This window comes from Anolis carolinensis, chromosome 3 (assembly GCF_035594765.1).
Source record: "Anolis carolinensis isolate JA03-04 chromosome 3, rAnoCar3.1.pri, whole genome shotgun sequence".
Classification (NCBI taxonomy): Eukaryota; Metazoa; Chordata; class Lepidosauria; order Squamata; family Dactyloidae; genus Anolis; species Anolis carolinensis.
The window spans coordinates 14,320,739-14,342,147 of NC_085843.1; the positions used below are offsets into that span (position 1 = coordinate 14,320,739).

The following is a 21,409-nucleotide window of genomic DNA, read 5'->3' on the forward strand; positions in this document are numbered from 1 at the left end:
GGAGGAGGAGAGAGATATGGGGACATTTTTAAATCAGCTGAAAAATGGAATTAATTGAGACCCTGCAAGATCAAGACAGCTGGAGTGTATGGCGCTTGAACTCAACTCCAAAACCTTTTGCAGCTTTGAAATAAGACTGGCCAAATAACTCTAATGCTAAAGCAAAACATCCCCTTTGCAACTCTTTTCTTCCTCTAAGACATTGTGAAGCAAGATAATGAATATTCATATTCCATGGTAGCCTTATAAATGTGGATCTGATGATTCCTTTCTTTAGAGGCAAGAGAAGACAGCTGCTGAATCATCATCGATGGGAACCCACATAAATTATTTAGCTCAATGTGGGATGGATCTAAAGCTCCTTCCCTCTCATGGAATTCTTAGACCTGCTCATTTGTTTCAATATAAAAAGATATAAGTTTGTAGTATCTGTGAAACGGGGAAAAAGTATTAGCTTTTATGGTCTCCAGTTGCATCTGATGAGGTGGAGTCTAGAATGGCCTCTGATTTATTTTTTAATTAGATTACAAAGGATAGCAATCTATCAACAGTTGGAATGAGCTGGAGGAAGACAAAAGCAAAGTATTGTTGTTGTTTTTCCAGTACTGTATATACAAACATGTTAGGTTCAGGAATTTTTATGTTTTGCAAATGCAAGCTGATTCTTCAGGGGGTAAATTGTCCAGAGAAAGAAAATGCAATGAATTTATTTTGTCTGCTCATGAAATCAAAATCTTGGTTTCCACCTCGTTAAACTATTAGCCAATGTTTGCACATTGCAGGGAAGCTCCAAACATCCAATGGCTAAACATGCAAGAAATGCATGTTGTTGTCTCAGCTCTAGGGCTCCATCTGACTTCTGGAGGAACTGCTGCATTCATGCTCAAATAGTTTTCTCCTCCTCTTTTTATCATTGGAGAATGGGGAAGCCTTTACCCTCATGCAGCCACAAGGCTGGGAGATTACAAACACTGCTAAACCCTCACGTAATCACTCTTTTTGGCAAAGGTTCCAGAAATGTTAGCCTGGTCACAAGAACCTTTATCCAGTGGTTTGATCTGAGAAGAACAAGCAGTAGTATGTCCTAGTTCTACTGGATTTATATTTCTTAACCATCAAAAGTGCTAACTACTGCTAAACAAATAATTGCTTTATATTTTTGTCTTGCCTCCAATGCTGGGACTCACTGTGAAAATGGAGGGTTTGATTACATTCAGCACATGATATACTAAAACAATGTTGGACTGCTGCTACATGGTACCTTTGCTGTGCCATTTCTGGGAACCACACACCAAATGTATGAAGTTGCTACATATGTTTACATATTACTGATCCACCTGGCCTAGTGTTACCTTACTCTCCAGGTTGTTAAGAACATGATTGTTTTCCTATCTATAATCTTTCAACAGGTCCAAGGATTGCACATAGGATTGTAAAAATTCAAACATATTGTCTGCCACTGACTTATTCCACTCCTTGTCTCTGCAGAGTACTTATAAATGGTTGGGCATTTGGAAAACATAAATATGATCAGTGGGACAAAAAAAGAAAGAAAATGGTCCTTGACGCTTTCTTGTAGTTTTACTGGGTCCCCATCCCATCCCCTTTCTTTACTGACCAAACTTACACTTAGAAAAGTAACATGGAATTCAGGTGCAATATAAGCATGGCTGCAGAAAGATGAAAGCAATGGCACTGGTGAATTTGAATAAGAGTAGGCTAGACTCCCATAGGAGGTTTTGAGAAAGGGCAGAGACAAAAATTAATATAAACACCCCTTCAGTTGCTGGGATTGCCTACCAAGACAAAGAAAAATTGAGGATACAACTGTGGTACTATGAGCAGAAACATACCTCAGTGCTGTATTATAAGATTTTTTTTAAAAAAAAATGTTGTGCATTACTTTTGGAGTGACCCTCGTATATAAACTCTATACATACAACAGCCAGCACCTCCTCCACAGCATCTTCCTATGTTGATGATGCACACCATAATAGGAATAACTGCATTATCAATTTAAACAGTGGGCTTAATATTATATAGACTCTTATTTAATGTTGGAGAAAATCCAGAACTAGTTTTTAAAATACTGGTTAACTACACCAGCATAAGCAACATTTTAATATTAGATACGGTAAGGAAAATGGTTCAAACCATATTTATTTATAAGTAGCTTTATTTAACATGAATCTTAGGAGGAGTGATCATCCTCGTCTTTCACTTATTTTGTCTGCTATGTAACAGCTATAAGGTAATAAAGATACTGTTATATTTAGAAATATACCTACAATCAAGTTAAAAGACATCGGTAAAATATTTTGGTTTCTTAGTGTAAACTACTTGGACTGGTTATTTTGTAAAGTGCATTCTACATTGAAGTAAAAGTAAGCAGGTAATAAACTCCCTTCCTGTCAAAAAATGATTTTGCGCTGCAATTACTTCACAAAATAAGTTAATTGGAAATGCTCTTTCCATTTTCCTTATCCCAGTACTAAAAAGTCAAAATGTGTTTTGAGAAATCAAAACCTGAGATTAGAACAAGATTTAATAACAATTGCAATTGCAAATCTAAGCCACCCTCTTTGGATGCAAATACAAATGCATGAAAAACTCTTTTGTCCCGTCACAGAAAAACAAAACAACAATGTCATGCTCCCATTGAAATGCTTTTAATGGAAAATTGCATGTAGGTGAAATCCATTTATGAAAAAGACAGACAAAAAATGAGATAGGAAGCTTCATAGCCCACCTTTCTTCTTGACTGGCATTCTTGCTGTAATTCCTGGCACAGGATACAAGAACTTATCTACCGGTATGAAAAGTGTCCCACTGGGATTGCCTTGTGAGGTCAGTAGTTTGCCATCCAACTCAAAACACTTATACAGTTTAGCTTTAGAAACAGATCTCTAGATCTCCATTTTCCACACTGGCAATCAACTTTCTCCAGCTCAAAAACTTCCACTCATCGAACAGCAACAGGGAGGAGAGAAAAAGTTTAGAGAATTTTTGCCAACGGAGTTGTCAAAATCTGTAAAATATTTCCCAAGCTATAAAAATATACAAGAGAAAACATCCATCAGCCTACAAAATCGTACAAGAATCCCTCGTGACAGCAAAGGGTTTTTGTTTTTCTTTGAAAATAGAAATTAGTTGAACGTAGGAAATACAATTAAGGCACAGTCCAAGTCTTGGCAGTCCAAATAATCCACTTCAACACATTCTGGCACCGAGAAACTTAGAACCAGTTCCCAAATAATCCAAACAAAATTTCGGAGGAAGACAGACGCAGTTCCAAGGGATTTTTTTCCTTTCCTTGTTGGAATCACAGGTGACTTTTTACCAGTTAGAGACAACACTGGATGCACACAACGCTCTTCTGCATATCAAGGGAAGAAAGGTCCAGATTTCACTCGGCTAACCAAACAGTCGTCACTTGCATTTTTATTTCCTCCACCCAGCCTTCTGGCCTTTAATGTTCCTCTGATCCTCAGCTGTATTAAGCCCAAGAGGATTGAAAGCAATCCCCCGAATGGAATTATTAAAGTGACAGTGCTATTCGCAGGGCAGACTGGTGGAACAGACGCTTGTGCATCGGAGTCACTGACTTCTTGCCATCTTCGCTCTTTGCTCAGCAGCAGCTGCCTAATGAGAGAGGAGCAAAGTTCATACAAAAGCTTCCCCAAATGTGATGCAAAGAGGCTGGGATATCAATGGAGAACAAAGGAGGCCATGAAGTCAGTCCAGAGATTCCTTGCTTGCTGGCACAGCTGGTTGGCCTCACCATAACCTCGTATTTTCCCCGTTGTTCCTACAAGGGAAAAAATGCAGTAAGAGTTTTCTTTTCTCTCCATAATGTTGAAAACAAAGGTTCAAAGTGCAATTTAGTCTGCAAATGTTTCCCTTTAGGCATGTAAAGCTACAACAGAAGTCACATATAAACCTGCATTGCAATTATCTTCTTTAAAGGGTAAACATTTTGTTCAGGAAGGCAATATAGATTCTGGTGGAAAGCAGACACAAACCTATATTTCTGCTTTGACATAAACATATTTTTGTTTGGGTTGCTGTGAGTTTTGCGGGCTGTATGGCCATGTTCCAGAACATGGCCTTACAACCCAGAAAACTCATAGCAACCCAGTGATTCCAGCCATGAAAGCCTTCGACAACACATATTTTTGTCTCCCCATAAGGAAGTAATATTGCCACAACCTGGGGTTTTTATTGTTTTTTCGTAAAAGAACAATGATCCTTATTTCAGGTGAAGCAGAACTGAACCTAAAATTGTTTATATAAAGAATAATGTTGCAGTGAAGGGCAATGAAGAACACAAACGTGGGCAGTTATCTTTAGATTTAGATGCACCTGTTAAGTAACATAACAACACAAAGCAGTACAGAAACCCTGAGATATGGATTCTGCAGAAATAGCAAAAAGTATTTAAAAAACAAGAAGTCAGCAGGAGAGACAGAGAAAAAATACAGTACAGCAGGAGGAGAATTAGATCCAAAGATGGGGGACATTTAAGGAGTCATGGCAATCCAACAAAAACATATTTAAGGTTCATGAAATAGAATAAATGCAATAAAGCATAAACTGCAACCAAGTTTGTAGATAAATAAGGTGATGATTGAGTAACAGATGCAGAATGGAGCGTGGAAGGTGAATTTGCAGATGGATGGTGATTGGCTTAGACAGTGAAAGCAAAGAAGGTACCAATAGAGCAGAAGGCATGTGACAAAAAAAGACTCCAAAGAGAAACTACTGACTGTGGAAATAAAGGTAGGATTTGTGGTGAGGAAATAATATAAGGCAAGATAAAACTGAAGTGTGTAGGAATGAGACTGGCAATATCATACTAATGATACAGAATAACTTTACTCAAAGTGTGCTATAAGATGGGAAGATGGGAATAATTGGTCTGCAATAAAGTTATGTATTTGTTATTAATGATACCTTTGCCTGCTACTTGTTTGCTATGGCCAGAGTTACCATAAATTAGAGCTTAAAAGCACATAAGAGTCCCGTGTATGTTCAGCTTGGAAAACAAATTGTTGAGACTGGACGTAATAGCCATATTTAAATATTTGTAATGATGTCACCTTGAGGAGGAGGCCAACTTATTTTCTACTGTTCTGGAGATTAGGACACAATGGAGCAATGGATTCAAACTGCAGGAAAAAAGATTCCACCTAATATAAGTATGACTAAAAAGGTTGTGGGAAGAAACCATAAAAAGCAATGTTGAAACTCTGGGTGAGGTGTGTTTTAGGAAGATCTATGAAGAACTTCCTGGTGGTAATAGCTGTTTGCCAGTGTAATACTTCTTCGAGTGAGGCCCTGCTCTCAGTCCCACCGCCGTCACAGGTGCGGTTGGCGGGGACAAGAGACAGGGCTTTTTCGGTGGTGGTTCCGCGGGAGAGCAGGGAAGCCTCCTCACTCATGTTTTTTAGGAAGCAGCTGAAGACCTGGATGTGGGACCATGCTTTTGGCCCATCCTAGGATATGAGTTGGTATGACTTGATGGATTCTGTGGATGAATATGAAGTTGAACACGGACTGACTATGACTTTGGCTCAATTCTACTGCCCCTGTTGCAATGGTCACATGGTTTTTATTGTTTTAATTTGATTTGGATACCGGCTTTTAATTGTGTTTTATGTTTGGTTTTAGTACATTTGTATTATTATGTGGCATCTAATTCAGCCATTGTGTAAGACCGCTCTGGGTCCCTCTGGGGGAGAAGAGCGGTATATAAATTAAATAAATAAATAAATAATATGCTGCTTTGAAGTGTGATGGAGTCTCCTTCTCTGGAAGTTTATAAACAGAGGCTAGGCGGCATCTGTCGGAGGGTGCTTTGAGTGTATGTTCCTGAATGGCAGAATAGGGTTGGACTGGATGGCCCTTGGGGTCACTTCAAACTTTCTGATTCTATAGAAGAGTCCTTATTTATAAACAATAGTAGTAGAGGATTTAGTAAGGACTCTTGTGACAGTATACCAGATGAGTATGGAAGGGCATCAATGAATCAAGATAGGATTGCCATAAAATAAGTGAGGGATGTAGACGGGAGAACAAACACATAAACTAAAAAGTTAAATAAAAAGTGGGTTAAGGAAAATCGGCATTCAGGAAACAGGGAGGTGAACCGCATCAAATGCAAGTGTTTCCTGGAGATTAGATGCGCCTGGAAGAAAAATTTGTACAATAAAGCCAAATAGGAAAATGCAGACTACATGTAGAATTAACGCAATTTGGGACCACTTTAACAGCCAGGGTTCAATGCAATGGAATCACATAAGTGGAAGTTTTACAAGGTCTTCAGCCTTCTCCGCTGGTGCCTCACCAAACTACAGCTCCCAGTATTCCATAGATTTGAGCAATGAAAGTGGTGCTAAACTTCATTTATTCTACAGTGTAGATGAACTCTTCATTGTAACACTTTGAGAAAAAATATTGTACAATCACAGAAGTGAGCAAAGTTTGGCGATTTGGAAAAAATTGGATAAGACAAAGACAAAATGTACACAGGCTGTGAGCTGGCAGATTTGACGTGAGCGCTATAAGGATGACTAAAAAGGTTGTGGGAAGAAATCATAAAAGGCAGTGTTAAAACACAATCAGATGTGCACCTCTGGGTGAGGTACGTTTTAGGAAGATCTATGAAGGCATGACAAGTGACACTGCCAAGATATAGGGGCAGGGTGGGTTTCTTTAGAGGAGAAATGGGCAAACTTCAGCCCTCCAGGTGTTTTGGACTTCAACTCCCTACCGGCTGGTAGGAATTGTGGGAGTTGAAGTCCACAACACCTGGAGTGCCGAAGTTTGCCCATGCCTGCTTTAGAGTCACATCAGCCACACAAATTGCATGAAGTAAGACTCTAATGCGCAAACTATTATATCCTGCTGATTCTACTCCCTCGATAGTGCATTCTCTCAATTTCCCTTCTGCTGCCATCTATAGACTTGAAGAAAGAGGTAGAGACAAAAAGTGGTGCCTTAATAAAGGAAGTAGTTATGGAAAGAAAGCAAGAGTAGGAAATATAGCTACTCCTCTTTGCGCAAAACAGCTTCTGGTGTTGACTGTTCATGTGAGTGTGGGACTGAGGGTGCATCTACACCAGGGGTCCCCAAACTAAGGCCCGGGGGCCGGATGCGGCCCTCCAAGGTCATTTATCTGGCCCCCGCCCTCGGTTTTAGACTTAGCCTCGCCCTAAGTCTGAAATGACTTGAAGGCACACAACGACAACATTAACAACAACAACAACAACAACAATCCTAATTAACTTGACTATCTCATCAGCAAGAAGCAGGCCCACACTTCCCATTGAAATCCTGGTAGGTTTATATGGGTTAAAATTGTTCTTATATTTAAATATTGTATTGTTCTTTTGTGTTGTGGATTGTAGATGGTAAACGGAAGCTCTTACGTGTGCCCATGAGCCCAGAGTCACCCTGCAGAACAATGACATACCACTCAGATTTGCAGAACAAATAATACAAGACTTTACTAATTCCAAGAGATCCAAAGAACAATGGTATTCACAACGGTCCTTCTGATTGCTTACAGAAACCCAGCAGTCACAAACAGTCCTTTTTCAGTCCATAAATCTGCTTCAGTGAAGAATACAGTCCTGGTTCTTCATCCTCTTTTCCCAGCAGCAAACAAGGCCTCAGAAATAGCAAGGACTCTCTGAGTACAGAGCCATCTTCCCCAGGCAGTACTCAATCACCACACAGACTCACACTGAACAAAAACTTGTTCAAACTGGTTCTCCAGCAGCAGAACAGAAACAGTTTCAAATCAAATTACAGGTCTTTGCAGGTTCAGCCAATTGGCTGTTCCAGTTAACACACAAATATAGCACAGTGCCTTTGCAAACCATAACATTTCGTTGGCTTTTTTTTTTTGGCACAACAAATAAGACATATGCAGTGTGCATAGGAATTTGTTCATATTTGTTTTCAAACTATAGTCCGGCCCCCCAACACTCAGGGACCGTGGACCGGCCCTCTGCTTAAAAAGTTTGGGGACCCCTGATCTACACTATAGAATTAGTGCAATTTGACACCACTTTACCTGCCTTGGCTCAATGTTATGGAATCATGACAAGGCACAAGCACTATTTTGGCTAGTAAGGCTAAGAGCACTGTAAAGATTTCCATAGCACTGAGCCATGGCAATTCAGGTGGTGTCAAACTATTTTAATTCTACAGTGTGGATGTACTGGATAGAGAAACAGTGACAGGGCAGAAAATGCAATAGAAGATTGTGGGATGGAGACAAATGTTTGGCAGGGACTCGAGCGATGAGATGTGCAGGATGACTGGAGATGAACAATAAACAAAGTGGACCAGCGAATGGGAAGAGATGAGGATAGTGAAAGATTCTGATGAGTTCAGAAAAGTAAACATCCTGTGCTTGATAGGATCATTCACAGCAGTAAGTGGTAGATTCATAGAATCATTGATTTGGAAGAAAGCACCAGAGGCCATCCAATCCAACCCCAGTCTGCCATGCAGACTCCCGACAGATGGCCATCCCGACACAATCAAAGCACTCCCGACAGATGGCCATCCAGCCTCAGACAGGAGCCAGGAAGGAGGAGAGAGAGAGAAGGATCACATACAGGTTGAGTGTCCCTTACCAACAGTTTTCTTCAGCATGTGTTGTCAAAGGCTTTCATGGCCGGAATCACTGAGTTGCTGTGAGTTTTCCAGGCTGTGTGGCCACGTTTCAGAAGCATTTTCTCCTGACGTTTCATCCACATCTATGGCAGGCATCCTCCGAGGTTATGAGGTCTGTTGGAAACTAGGCAAGTGGGGTTTATATATCTCTAGAATGTCCAGGGTGGGAGAAAGAACTGTTGTCTGTTGGAGGCAAGTGTGAATATTTCTATTGGCCACTTTGATTGTCACTGACTGGCCTTTCAACTTCAATGCCTGGCTGCTTTCTTTCAACAGAAAGGAGAAAACCATGAATATGAACAAAATCTGGCTACCAGTATTTTAAAAAACTCTAAAATCAGGACAGTAAATATAGAACAACACTCAGAAGACAGGGGAATTCCAGACAGGAAACAATCTGGACCAGCTAACACCTCCCAACAAAGGATTTCCTCAGGCAGGAAACAGGCAGGCTTTGAAGCTGCAAGGCCATTAAATGATAATGAAGCTGGCCAATAGAAATATTCACACTTGCTTCCAACAGACAAGAGTTGTTTCTCCCATCCTGGACATTCCACAGATATATAAACCCCACTTGCCTAGTTTCCAACAGACCTCACAACCTCTGAGGATGCCTGCCATAGAAGTGGGCAAAACATCAGGAGAGAATGCTTCTGGAATATAACCATACAGCCCGGAAAACTCACAACAACCCAGTGCTTCCTGCCATGAAAACCTTCAATAATACAGAGTTAATGCAGTTTGATATTACTTTAAATGACATGGCTCAATGGAATCCTGGGATTTGTAGTTTGGTGAGGAACCAACACTCTTTGGCAGAGAAGGCTAAAGACCTTGTATAACTACAATTCCCATGACTCTACAACATTGAGCCATAGCAGCAACCTGGTTTCTTCAGCATGGCTTGGAAGAAAATTTAATACAAGCCAGAAAGCCTATGATTTTTAATGCCTTTTAAATTTATTTGTGTGTTTTTGTATTTGATATTATTGTATGTTGGTTTTATATCTGTAAGCCGCCCCGAGTCCCTCTGGGGAGATGGTGGCGGGGTACAAAAATAAAATTATTATTATTATTATTATTATTATTATATTCTCTCTTCCAGCAGGCCTATCCAGTCCATTTTAAATTATGAATTTATAACTTTGCATTTTGTTATTTGTATTGGTGCCATCGTTTGTTCTATGTATTGCAATATATGCCTTGTCATAGTACTTTATGTCATCTGTTGCACCCGGCAAGGAGAGGTGAATAGAAAATTATCATTACACAATATTTTAAAAATAGTTTTGGGCAATAGCGAAGCAAAATGTGTGTGCCTTGAAAGGAGACAATTTTGGAGCAATATTACCTTTGTGTATACAGTAGACTCTCAGTTAACCGGCACCTATGATAATTGTTTGGTGCCGAATGATTGCCTGGGAGTTACTATTGAAAATAAACCTAATTAATACTACACTAAGTATTATAGCATTCTATAAACTCTATACCAGGCCTGGGCAAACTTGGGCCTTCCAGGTGTTTTGGACTTCAACTCCCACAATTCCTAACAGCCTCAGGCCCCTTCCTTTTACCCCTCAGCCGCTTAAGCGGCTGAGGGGTAAAAGGAAAGGGCCTGAGGCTGTTAGGAATTGTGGGAGTTGAAGTCCAAAATACCTGGAAGGCCCAAGTTTGCCTATGCCTACTGTATACTGCTAAAATACAGAGTAATTAAGAGAGTATACACTGAAGAACCAACCCACTTTAATTACCATGCCTAAAAGGCTATGGGATCATCCGTGTTGTAGTTTGGTGAGGCACCAGCACGCCTGGGCGGGACTTGGGTAAACCACAACTCCCATAATTCCACAGAATTGCGCCATGGCAGTTAAAGCGGTATTGATGTGGGTTAATTCCGCAGTGTAGATGCACCCAGTGTGGGGTTGATGTGTGTACAATGAGAACCCTCCCAGTATCGAATCTTTTACCTTCAGCTCCATCGCCACCGAGGCTCCGTCTCTGGTCCTTCGGCGGCTGCTTCCTCCATCATCTCCGCCCCTCCTCGCCTTAGCAACGCTTCAGCCACGGCCTTCTAATGATTGACAGCCCGGCGCCCTTCGCCGAGCCAATCGGAAGCTCCCTTGAGGAGAGGGCGGGAGGAGCAAGGGCCAATAGAAAGGCGGGCGTTGTGGGCGGGGCGAAAGGGGGAGTCACCTGACCGGGACAAAATGGCGTCCCCCCATGGGGAAAGGGCGTGTGAGCGTTTCTTAGAGGAGACTGAAAGCGGCCCTTAGTTCTGCCGCCGCATTAAAAAAAGGTATGGATCATTGTATTATTATTATTATTAGTAGTAGTAGTATTTCTGCAAGTTGAGCATCTCTTCTACAAAATCCCTAGATCTCAAATATTCCAGCGTGGTCTGAAATAAATGTTCCATCTATACTGCCATATAATAGTTATGAAAATGTAATATATCGGCAGCCGTTTAACTGCATTGTATTACTTATTTATGCAATGATTTTGACATGAAATGAATAAACTGCATTATATGATCCATATTATCAGTGCACGCTGATCCTGGCAGGTAGGTCGGCGCCATGGACATTATTGCAGTTATAGTTCATTTGAAATATTTTAGTGAACCTTTGGAAGTTCTGTTAATCGAGGTTCGTGTTTTTATAGTTAGATATAATTTTACTGTTTAACTGTTTGTGCAATTTTAAGTGTTTTGTTATAATTAGTTCGATGTCAAGTTTGCTGTGGGATTGGGTGGGTCGTTAATGTATTCATGTTTATACCTGTCTTGAGGCAGAGTGTTTGCCTCTGTTTTTTGTTTGTTGGAATCTGCCCTGAGTTCCTGAGGGGGCAGAGCGCAGAATAAAAATGCAAAGTCTTACTATTATTAATTATTATTGTTATACATTTTCTAGTTGTATTACTTGTCAGTGCATATGGGGCCAGTGCCATCTTTACATTCTAGAGTTTTAATATGCACAGTGGGGGCTGTAATAAATGCCCCATCTATACTGCCCTATCAGTTATGAAAATGGGCAGCGTAGACTCATATAATGCAGTTTATGAGCCATATAATACATTTTCTAGCTGCATTACGTGTCAGTGCTGTCTTTGCTTTTTGGAGTTTGTGTACGCACACTGTTTCCTGCACATAATTGAAAATATTATATTAAAAATGAGGCTGTGTTTCTAAGGTGTCTGTGAAATATAAATGTTTCAGGCTTTGGTCCAATCTACACAGTAGCAGTTCTAATGCAGTTGCAAGTTTTGGAATGATGTCTGTTTGTCCCACTTGATTCACTGAGGCCCCTTCCACACAGCTGAATAAAATCCCAAATTTTCTGCTTTGAACTGGAATATATGGCAGTGTGGACTCATATGATCCAGTTCAAAGCAGATTTTGTGGGATTTTCTGCCTTGATATATTGGGTTATATGGCTGTGTGGAAGGGCCCTCAGCTGTGGGTATAGCCATTGTACAGTTTATATATGTCTCCCTTTCATGAATGCTCTTTGGCAAGTTTTGCTCTACTAATAACATTACATCATTTTCTGTTTGGCTTAGTTCCTAGGGCCCTTCCACAGTCATATAACCTAATATATCAAGGCAGAAAATCCTCCAATATCTGCTTCAAATTGGGTTATCCGAGGGCACTTCCATGCAGTCATACAACCCAGAATATCAAGGCAAAAAATCCCAGAATATCTTTGAACTGGGTTACCTGAGTCCACACTGCCATAAACTGTATTCCAGTTCAAAGCAGATAATGTGGGATTTTATTCAGCCACGTGGAAGAGACTGTGTCATGTGCAAGGCAGATTACGGGTGCATTAAACTCATTATTTGGGTTATAGTGTTTCTATTGGGTTTTACAGAATTAGGAAACCAAATCCAATCTACAGTATTTATATGTGTTCAACTTGTAACGGAAAGTGTAGGGGGGAAAATGAAAATATATAAAGCCTGCTGGTAGACTCCATTCACAGTTGCATTTTTTTATAAGGTTGCACACTGATGGTGAGAAGCCAGACACAGGCTGCATCTACAGTTCTGTAATGCAGTGTAATAATATTACCCTGCTCATACAATGCAAACACATTAATGCAATTGAATCTGGGTATAAGCCATTTAATGGGGCTTGCCCCAGAGTTGAAAAAACACTAGGAAAGGTCCAGATCCTGTGGCCCCGGTGTTGGAACATTGGGGACTGCCATCTCGGATCCTGAGGCAGGACCTATGGTTACACCCCACAGCCAACCTGGGAGCCCTGGGCTCACCCAGCACCCCTACCCCACTCCATGACAGAAAATCCTATGCCTCTGTCTACTGTTTTACTTCCTAATTCTTTATCATTCAGGAAGCAAACAAGCTTGAAGGAGGGGGGCTCGCTCCTCCCAGACTCCTATGCTGCCTGTATGGAATGGAACCTATGCTCAGCCCTGCTGAACGGCTTTGGAACAGCTGGGCTGTCAGCTGATGTCCCACCAGAGATGGCTTAGAATGGCCTTGTATGGACACAATGCAGCTTAGAACTAGCATTTTTATGCCTGTTTAAAAACGCATTATGTGCCTGTGTGAAAATGCCCATAACTATGTAACATGATTTCTGTTCCTGGGTTATATCATTTCCTGGTTGGTTCTGTCATAAAAACATGGAAAAGGTTTATTAACCTACACAATCTTTGTTTTTGCAGGACACCCAGCAGTACATTTTGCTAGTTTTTCAGTGAATATCTCATAGTCTCAACCAATTCAGCATAATTTGTGGCAGTCACAAAAACAAAACTTCTGGAGTATAACAACTATTTTCAAAGTAAGTGCTGCACAATAAAACAGAAAATAACACTTTCAAACCAGGAACAGATTTTTATTTCAAATTTTGTTACATAGTGTAATCTGCATGTTCTCGCGAGATTGTTTCTCCAGTGGCTTTTATTTCCCTTCTGCTGTTGCAAATGCAGTTATTCTGTCCTTCCATCACTGCTTATAACGGCATAGTTACACCAGTGTAGTGCACCTTTAGGCTTCAGTCCAAGTTATCTAGATAAATCAAAGTGGTACACATGCACAGCTACAACAAATGCCTAAAATGTGACTCTTACAGTAACTTCTGGGGAATCATCTGGAGGCACTAACATTCCTAGAATGGACCTATTTCATCGGGTGCAAGGTGAAACCATGAGCACAGCTGTACTACCATACTCTTGGTTTTAACAACTTCAAAAATCTTTGTCTTTGCCCTTTGGTGTGTTTTCGTTTTAGTTGACTCAATTTGTTTCAGGTGTTTCTGATTCTCACACACTTGCGATCAGTCTCACTTCCATTACTTTCACAATGTTTCAGGTACTAAAATGGCAGGAGGAGAATTTCTTGAACCGGCTTTGGAGAAGAAAGTTAATATTGCAAGAAGAGATCGAAGTGAAATCTTAAAAGAAAGGTTTGAGCGGCTGTCAGAAGCAGATCAGTAAGTGATAAATCTTTGCATGTAAAACACTTCTGCTGGATAGTCCCCATTTGAAAATCATCCATGAATTTGCAGAAGAGAACAGTGTCACTGTTCAGGTCTAAAATGGTGGTGGAGCTCATGTGGAAATCTTGCACCAAGGTTTGCCCATATTTACTTTAGAAAATAATCTAGTCATTTGCATTAAACTCAAAGCCTGAGATTTAAAAAATATATTTTTTATTTAGGCGTTGAGAGGGTGCATTTGCTGTATTTCTAGACAATTAATATCCTGCCCTGTCATATGCAATGCCTGCATTATTTCTTAGTAGCTGAGAGGATTTTTTTTTTAAAAAAAGAAAAGCTTTTCTTGGACCACAATCATATGGAAACTTGGTGAGGCCTGCAGAATTACAACCTATGTGACTTGTTAAAGCTGTAGTCATGATTGTCATATTATCTCCACTGTGAATCTTATAGTCTCTATGAATTCTCTAATGCTCACGAATCTGCCACAAGAAAGACTATATTCCAACAACTTCACAAATAAGCTTACTTACTTTGTGTGCTGGACAGAAATCCAATCAGGCACCATATTGGCAAGCAATCATTTTTTACTGGGTATGAAGCAGCCAAGGAAATGACTATAACATACATTTTACTTATACTATAATGAATCTAAACACCCAAAAGAATACATTATTAAATTTTATTTGTGGTGAAAAGTGGCCATTATTCCAATTTCATTGCATTCTTATATAGTTGTTCAACCATTAGTTGTTCAAATAAACATGCTAAAATTTGGCTCTTGGTGTACATGGTGGAAGTCATAATATATTTACAAAACACGTTATCATATGGCTTTCATGAATGCTAGCCTTATCCTAGGTTTTTCCTGGCATGATTTATTAAGAGGCAGTTTGTCATTCCCTTCCTCTAACATAGAATTTACTGTACATGCATTCAAACCCTGCATTTCCTAATCCAATACTCAAAACCATTGTATAAGTGCCTCGCACTTTGTGGAACAAAGTCGCTCATATCCAACTGAAACATACATTAATGAGAAATGTCCACTTAAAGCATTTGTTGTTAGTTGATGTTAAGTCAGATAATATATACAGTGACCTTATGAATGAAATCTCTGAAGCCACCAATAACCCTGCTAAAGTTCTGCAAACTCAAAGCTGTAGCTTCCTTGATTTGAATCTTTCCATTTGTAATGTTTTCCTACAGCCTCCCACTTCACTAAACATTATCTTCTTTTCTAATATCCAGAGCTCAGTTTAGTCATTTTGGAGTGGGGTTTTTTCCAGATGTCTGTACATGAAATTCTTGGGAGAAATGTGTGAAACCTCGTCTTTGCAGTCCTTAGACGTTTTAGCTATTAAATCCCAGCCAGAGGTAGGAAGATACTTGAGGCAAACAATGCCTTTTACAAGAAAAGCATGATGCCCATAGTATAGACAGGGAGTTTATTCGAAAGCCCTCTTAGAACCAAAAGACTTGCCAATTGTGAATGTCTTACAAGTAGCAGATGAACTTTGGGAAAAAGTAGGCAGGGCAATACACTGAAGGTGTGTCCCTCAAATGCCATGTGGGAAAATGTCTTCAATGCCTGGAAGCTAGTTGTGTCTCCTTAGTTGGGACTGCATTTCATTTTAAAAATCAGTTGCAGTGTTTGGGGGTCCTCCTTGTTCCAGGAGAAATCCAAGAGGACAGGCAGTAAAAAACAAAACAAAAATTGAGGCTAAACTAACTTTTCTTTTCCCAACAGGAGTCTATTTCGATCTGGATCTATCATCCTTTCATTAAACTCAAGCTTGTGTGGCTTAGTGGCTAACAGTTTATTTAGAAGAGTCCTAAATGTTACTCAGGCTCCTTTTGCATCCGGTTTGCCCATGGTGGCCCTACCATTCATCTCAACTGTGGTTGTTTATGAGGCATCAATTACCCAGCCATTAATGGAAGGTATGCTTCTCTGCATCGAGCTAAACTATAATATTTTACTTGTATGGCCACTTTTTATGCAGTACTGAATGCTATAATGCTTCCAAAGTTTCAGTGGGTCCCAGAAATTAAATAAGGCTTGCCCCAATGCTGTCAAGTAAATGATAGCAAAATCATTCCCTGCTTATAGTGGTAGGGGACTACGATTACTTCTCCTATTTTAATCAATCACCTCTGCATAGCATACATGTGCATTGACTTCTTTGTGAACAGAAAGTGAATTTGACTGGTTGACTTCAACTTTGAATGAGACTTCTAAGTCAACCTATCATCAACAGCCCCACACAGGCCTTACAGACTCAGGTCCATGGCTTTCTTAATTGAATCTACCCACCTGCCATTTGGTCTTCCACACTTCCTGCAGTACTTCCAATTTCTAACAAGCATTGTCTTTTCTGAGTCCTATCCTCTCATGATATTGCCAAAGTACAACAGTTTCAATTTAATTACAGTGGCTTCTTAGAAACCAGGCTCTATTTAGTTTATGGTGCATTTATTTTTCTTTTTGGCAATTCAGGGGAGCCTCAGAATTCTTATCCAGCACATTTTAAATGATACATTGTTGTTTAAAATTGGGACACCTTCTATATTGCCCAGTTTCTGAATATGCAAGACTCATTTTGTGTTATACAATGCAATGCTCACTTATGTCTGGCTATGTGTTGTTATCCCTTTATTAAGGTGTGGGGGGTCCATAAAACATAATGCCCCTAGTCTACAAAGGCAGTGGAAATGTCTGACACAGTGCATTTACTTTGCTTTAGCCCTTTGTGAAATGAATTTGGAAAATAACTAGCAAACAAAAGTAACAATGAGAAATAGAATACAGGCAGTTCCATGGTTACAAACATCCAACTTACAAATGACTCCGTTATGAATGGGGATGAGACAACAGGAAGTGAAAGAAATCTACCCTTCAGAAGGGAAATTCACTCCTGGAAGAGTGCTTGTAATGGGGAATAGGTATCTCGGCTGAAGTTTTCTCACCAATCCTTGCATCCATAGGAAGCCAAATTTTCACTATATAACATGATTTTTGTTCCTGGATTATAAATGTCATTTCCTAATTGGTTATATCATACATGGAAAAAATTTGTTAAACTGCAAAAACCTTTTTTTTCTGGGACAACCTGCAGCACATTTTGATAGTTTTTCAATGATTATCAGTATCAACCAATTCAATATAGCTTATGGCAGCCACAAAAAAAGTTTCTGGAGTATAACAACTACTCTCAAAGTAGGTACCGCACAATTAAACAGCAAATAATACTTTCAAACCAGGAACAGATTTTTCCCCCTGATTTTGTTGTGTCACCAAAGGGACAGAAAATAAGGCGAAATCTTCTGAACGGGTTGTTCTGATGTTTAGAATGCTGATGTATGTATTTATGTGGCACTATGTGCTGCTTTGTAAGCCGCCCTGAGTCCCTTTTGGGAGATGGTGGCAAAATATAAATGAGAATGAGAATTATTATTACTACAGACAGCAAACAAACATCACAGGGGTGTTAAACCGATGTTATCCTCAAACTACAATGTATGTATTGTTTTGGCTGTGAATACACTTCAAAAACGTACCTATTCTAACTTACACATTCAACTTGTTAGTAACTAGGGAACTGCCTAGGTATAAGTAAATGACGGATCCAAAGGAAATCAAAACAGGATCCTATTTATCCTGGCAGTTTATTGCCTTCAAGTTGTTCCTATTGTACTCTTTTGTGTTTTCTTGGCAATATTTGTTTGGAGGGGTTGCCATTGCCTTCCTGAGGTTGTATAGACAAGTAGGGGTTCACACCTTGTTCTGCAGAACTGTAGTCTATTATACCTTGCTGGCTCTCCATTCTACCAGTATCTCATTCAAATTATGAAACCAGGTCTCAAATCCTAATCTTGTAATAGGGAAGCTTAGCAAAAACCACTTGTCAAACTCACTGGTGTCTGTTTTTCTTCTTCAGGTGATTTGAACTGTGCAACCTGTGCTTGGATTAGAGGTGGTTTAATTGGAGCCGTTGTTGGCAGTGTGTACCCTATTTTTCTAGCTTTACCACTCAATGCATCTCTTGCATCAAGGTAGGTTTGCTCTGTATTTCAAATGTTGCTAATTGACCATTTTGAAAAGTGTGGTGGTGTTCAATGGAATGAAAAAGCAAATGGTTAAACTGCAGTGCCTTCCAAGTCGCTTATAGGGGAAATAGTTTTAGAGGACAGTAGACTACATATTATCTGCAAACTGTATCAGTATCAACTCCTAAGAAGATGCAGCTTCAACATTTTTATGAAACACACTTTGCTTTTAATAAGAGACCCTCATTTTTGGAAATATGTGTGTGAACTTCAAGAATACATCACTTTCATTAAAAATATACTACATTGTTTCTGTGATTATCCTACACCATACTGGCTAAACACTGTCATAACTCTGAGGAGGAAACTGCTTATATATGGACTTGATCAAAGAAACCAAATTGCACAGAAAAATAGTTGCCACAGGGCTTTCGGTTTCCTAGTTATTTTAGAAAATGGCTATAATCCAATACATAGATAAGGAAATAAAGTTGTTTGTGATTGATTCTAACATTTGTGATGTATTCTATCAAGAGTGCGACAACACTATTCTATAGGGAAAACATCTGCAAAACGATCTTGTCAACAACAACCTATGAAGCATATTTCTGGTGCTACACAAATTGTTTCTCATTTATTATATTGTAGTTAGATAATGCATTGATGAGTAATCATTTTGAAAGCTGATCACTCACATCTGAACAGTCAGTAGGTTTTGTATGTTAAGCACACTTTAGCACTAGCTTCTTTTTCAGCTAGCAAACTGTTTATCTTCAACTGATTGTAGAGCAGTTGCAATTTCGTGGCCACTGTAATATTTACTGCCTATTTTTTAAAATACCAATCTTTCTCTTCTCCAGGTACAAAACATCTCCCATGCCAAGTAAAGAAAACAGTTTCCAGTACTGGAAGACAATTTGTAAACCAGTTTTCAACAAGATGAAATTTGCTATTATCCTGCAAATTGCATTTGGCACATATCTGAGCTCAAAGCATCATGAAATATATTTGAAGATGCTGCAGCTGCCTGCACCCGGAAAGGATCCTGAAGAACTCAAAGAATAAACGTTGAAACTGTAGTCATTGCTGCTTCTTTTTTCCCCTCTTGCATATCTACGTGTTTATTATACTTTTTCTAAAAATATATTTCAGGGCAACATAGTAGCTGAGGTGGCTGGGTGGCTACAGTTATCTTAACTAGACTTAGGAATGGTTGTGACATTTATGAATTCTGACTTGCCTGCTCCATTCCTCTTCACATTTGTGAGGAATGTGAGACTCCTCATATCTGCCAAACATCAGGTTGTTTTTAAAAGCTAAAAGTACCACAAACGTGCTGTATAATTCAGAGATTTGGAAGAGATCACAAGGGCCATCCATGCCAACCCTCGCCATGCTAAAATACAGTCAAAATTTCTGATACATGACCTCATCCAGCTCCTGTTTAAAAACCTCCCAGAGACTCCACAACATTGAGGCAGCAGATTCCATGGTTGAGCAGCTTTGACCATCAGGAAGCTTATTCTAATGTTTAAGTGGAATCCTTACATGAGAAGAAAGGCCCTCCACATTTGCAGGTTTAACTTTTACAGGGCCCACCTCTTTCGACCACTACTTTATCCCTCCTATCAGAGCCCCAGCCAATTATGCTGATTTTGCAACAGTACTTTGGGTTCAGAACCAAGCACCTCATACCCTATTTTCAGGGATACAAAATGGCAATTACTTCTAGCTTAGAATACTGATTTGTTGGGGAGGACTGACAATAGTGCTGCTTGAGTTTTTAAAAGTACAGGGCTAATTTTTATATGTTTTTGCCCATAAACAAGGTCTTGTGCGAGTCAAATTTTGGCAATCCCAACTACAGTAGATCCAAACAACCATTAATGGTGACTCAGCACATGCAAAAATCCAATTGATTCAATGTCATCACTGGGGCTGGGATTTACAATAGGACTTAGGTCCAAACTAGAGAGGGATAAGATTCTGGCACTCAAATGAGTGACTGTAGGCAAGGCGTCTTCCCTAGTACTCCAATTTCTACAAGGATCAGTATCTTTGAGAGATCCCCCTGCCCTTCTCTAAGCAAAGAAGACACCAGAATTTCTTAAAGGCTCTTCTTAGGCAAGAATAATCTACAGATGCCTTCTGCAGTGCCCTTCTGCTTACTGAAATGTTTTAACCTAGGCTGTTAAAATATTTTTACCCATGTCCCCCAAATACAATAATGCATAATTTGAAAGCGTTTTCATTAAATATTTTAAAACCCCCAACCAGCATAAATTTTAATTTTGCCAGTGTGGGGATCTCTGCATAATCAATCTTAAGTGCAAGTCCAAAGGTATCAGGACCACATCTACAAAGGGATACCTCCTCTATTAAATGAATATATTGTAATTCTCTTAACCCAAAAATGGCCAACAAGCAGATAGATTATGCAGGCAATATCTACAGTGTGAGCAGAACCACCCAAGCTAAACATGCAAAGTGCCTGGTGGATCTAAAGACGTGATATCTGGCTCAACAGGTGCCTCATATTGCTTCAATTTGCAACTATACCATCAATACCCAAAACAGTACAATGAATTACATGGTATTTTGCAAATGTCCTTTAGATAAGTTTTCTGCCCAAAACCAATGGGGTGACTGTTTATTTTGAAGCAATACACCCCTTATTTCAAACACTACTTACCTGTAGGTTTCTGATTTTTGTCAAGTCTAAAAGGTCTGTTATGATCATGTAAATTCTTTTAAATACATTTCTGAATTTTAAAACTCACAGGCTTTACTTTATAGAGATATGGACAATTGTAGTTTTGGAGATTTTTAGACAGCTAGTCAACTGTTCACATACCATTATGTATAATGCCTAGAGCTACTGGACGTTACTGTACAACATTTGTAAAATTGCAATTGTTCTTTCTGGACTAAACCAAATTTTTCAGGGATTCAGAAAATAAAAGAAGTAGAGTTTGGTTCAAGATCAGTACATTATTTTTCACCTAGAACAGTGGTTCTCAACCGGGGGTCTCCAGATATTTTTGGCCTACAACTCCCAGAAATCCCAGCCAGTTTACCAGTTACTATTAGGATTTCTGGGAGTTGAAGGCCAAGAGCATCTAGGGACCCCAGGTTGAAAACCACTGACCCAGAAGGTAGGTAAACCTTACCTAACATTTATGACATTTCTGTATAAATGCCCCAAAT

At 39.6% G+C, this 21,409-nt stretch overlaps 2 protein-coding genes across 16 annotated transcripts in view; one reads left to right on the plus strand and one right to left on the minus strand.

The window, feature by feature from the left end:
- dlg2 (discs large MAGUK scaffold protein 2) overlaps positions 1-10,795 on the minus strand; it is a 1,295,060-nt gene extending 1,284,265 nt beyond the window's left edge. For 12 of the 13 annotated variants that reach the window (XM_062977087.1, XM_062977095.1, XM_062977092.1 and 9 more), the window contains exons 1-2: positions 10,656-10,795; positions 2,750-3,808 (exon numbers count right to left, since the gene is read on the minus strand). In XM_062977087.1, the coding sequence (XP_062833157.1) occupies positions 2,750-2,768 (19 nt within the window). In that variant the 5' untranslated portion in view covers positions 2,769-3,808; positions 10,656-10,795. The remainder of the gene's footprint in view (positions 1-2,749; positions 3,809-10,655) is intronic. The other variant, XM_062977094.1, reaches the window with a different exon arrangement.
- Positions 10,796-10,837: 42 nt separating this feature from the next.
- On the plus strand, positions 10,838-19,281 carry LOC100564053 (transmembrane protein 126A). 3 transcript variants are annotated; one of them, XM_062977112.1, is made up of 6 exons: positions 10,838-10,984; positions 13,377-13,495; positions 14,026-14,146; positions 15,903-16,096; positions 18,094-18,208; positions 19,063-19,281. In XM_062977112.1, the coding sequence occupies exons 3-6, from the start codon at positions 14,034-14,036 to the stop codon at positions 19,265-19,267; spliced, it is 627 nt and encodes a 208-aa protein (XP_062833182.1). In that variant the 5' UTR covers positions 10,838-10,984; positions 13,377-13,495; positions 14,026-14,033; the 3' UTR covers positions 19,268-19,281. The 3 variants fall into 3 exon arrangements, with proteins under 3 accessions (XP_062833182.1, XP_062833183.1, XP_062833184.1); XM_062977113.1 differs by lacking the exon at positions 13,377-13,495 and having other exon boundaries at positions 10,845-10,984; XM_062977114.1 differs by lacking the exon at positions 13,377-13,495 and having other exon boundaries at positions 10,855-10,981; positions 14,024-14,146.
- Positions 19,282-21,409: the final 2,128 nt, after the last annotated feature.

Bases quoted from the DNA above. Each gene is read 5' to 3' on its own strand.
- LOC100564053 (XM_062977112.1), top strand. From the start codon at position 14,034: ATGGCAGGAGGAGAATTTCTTGAACCGGCTTTGGAGAAGAAAGTTAAT. The intron at 16,097-18,093 runs GTATGCTTCTCT...TTTCTTCTTCAG, and splicing joins TACCCAGCCATTAATGGAAG to GTGATTTGAACTGTGCAACC. The intron at 18,209-19,062 runs GTAGGTTTGCTC...TCTCTTCTCCAG, and splicing joins AATGCATCTCTTGCATCAAG to GTACAAAACATCTCCCATGC.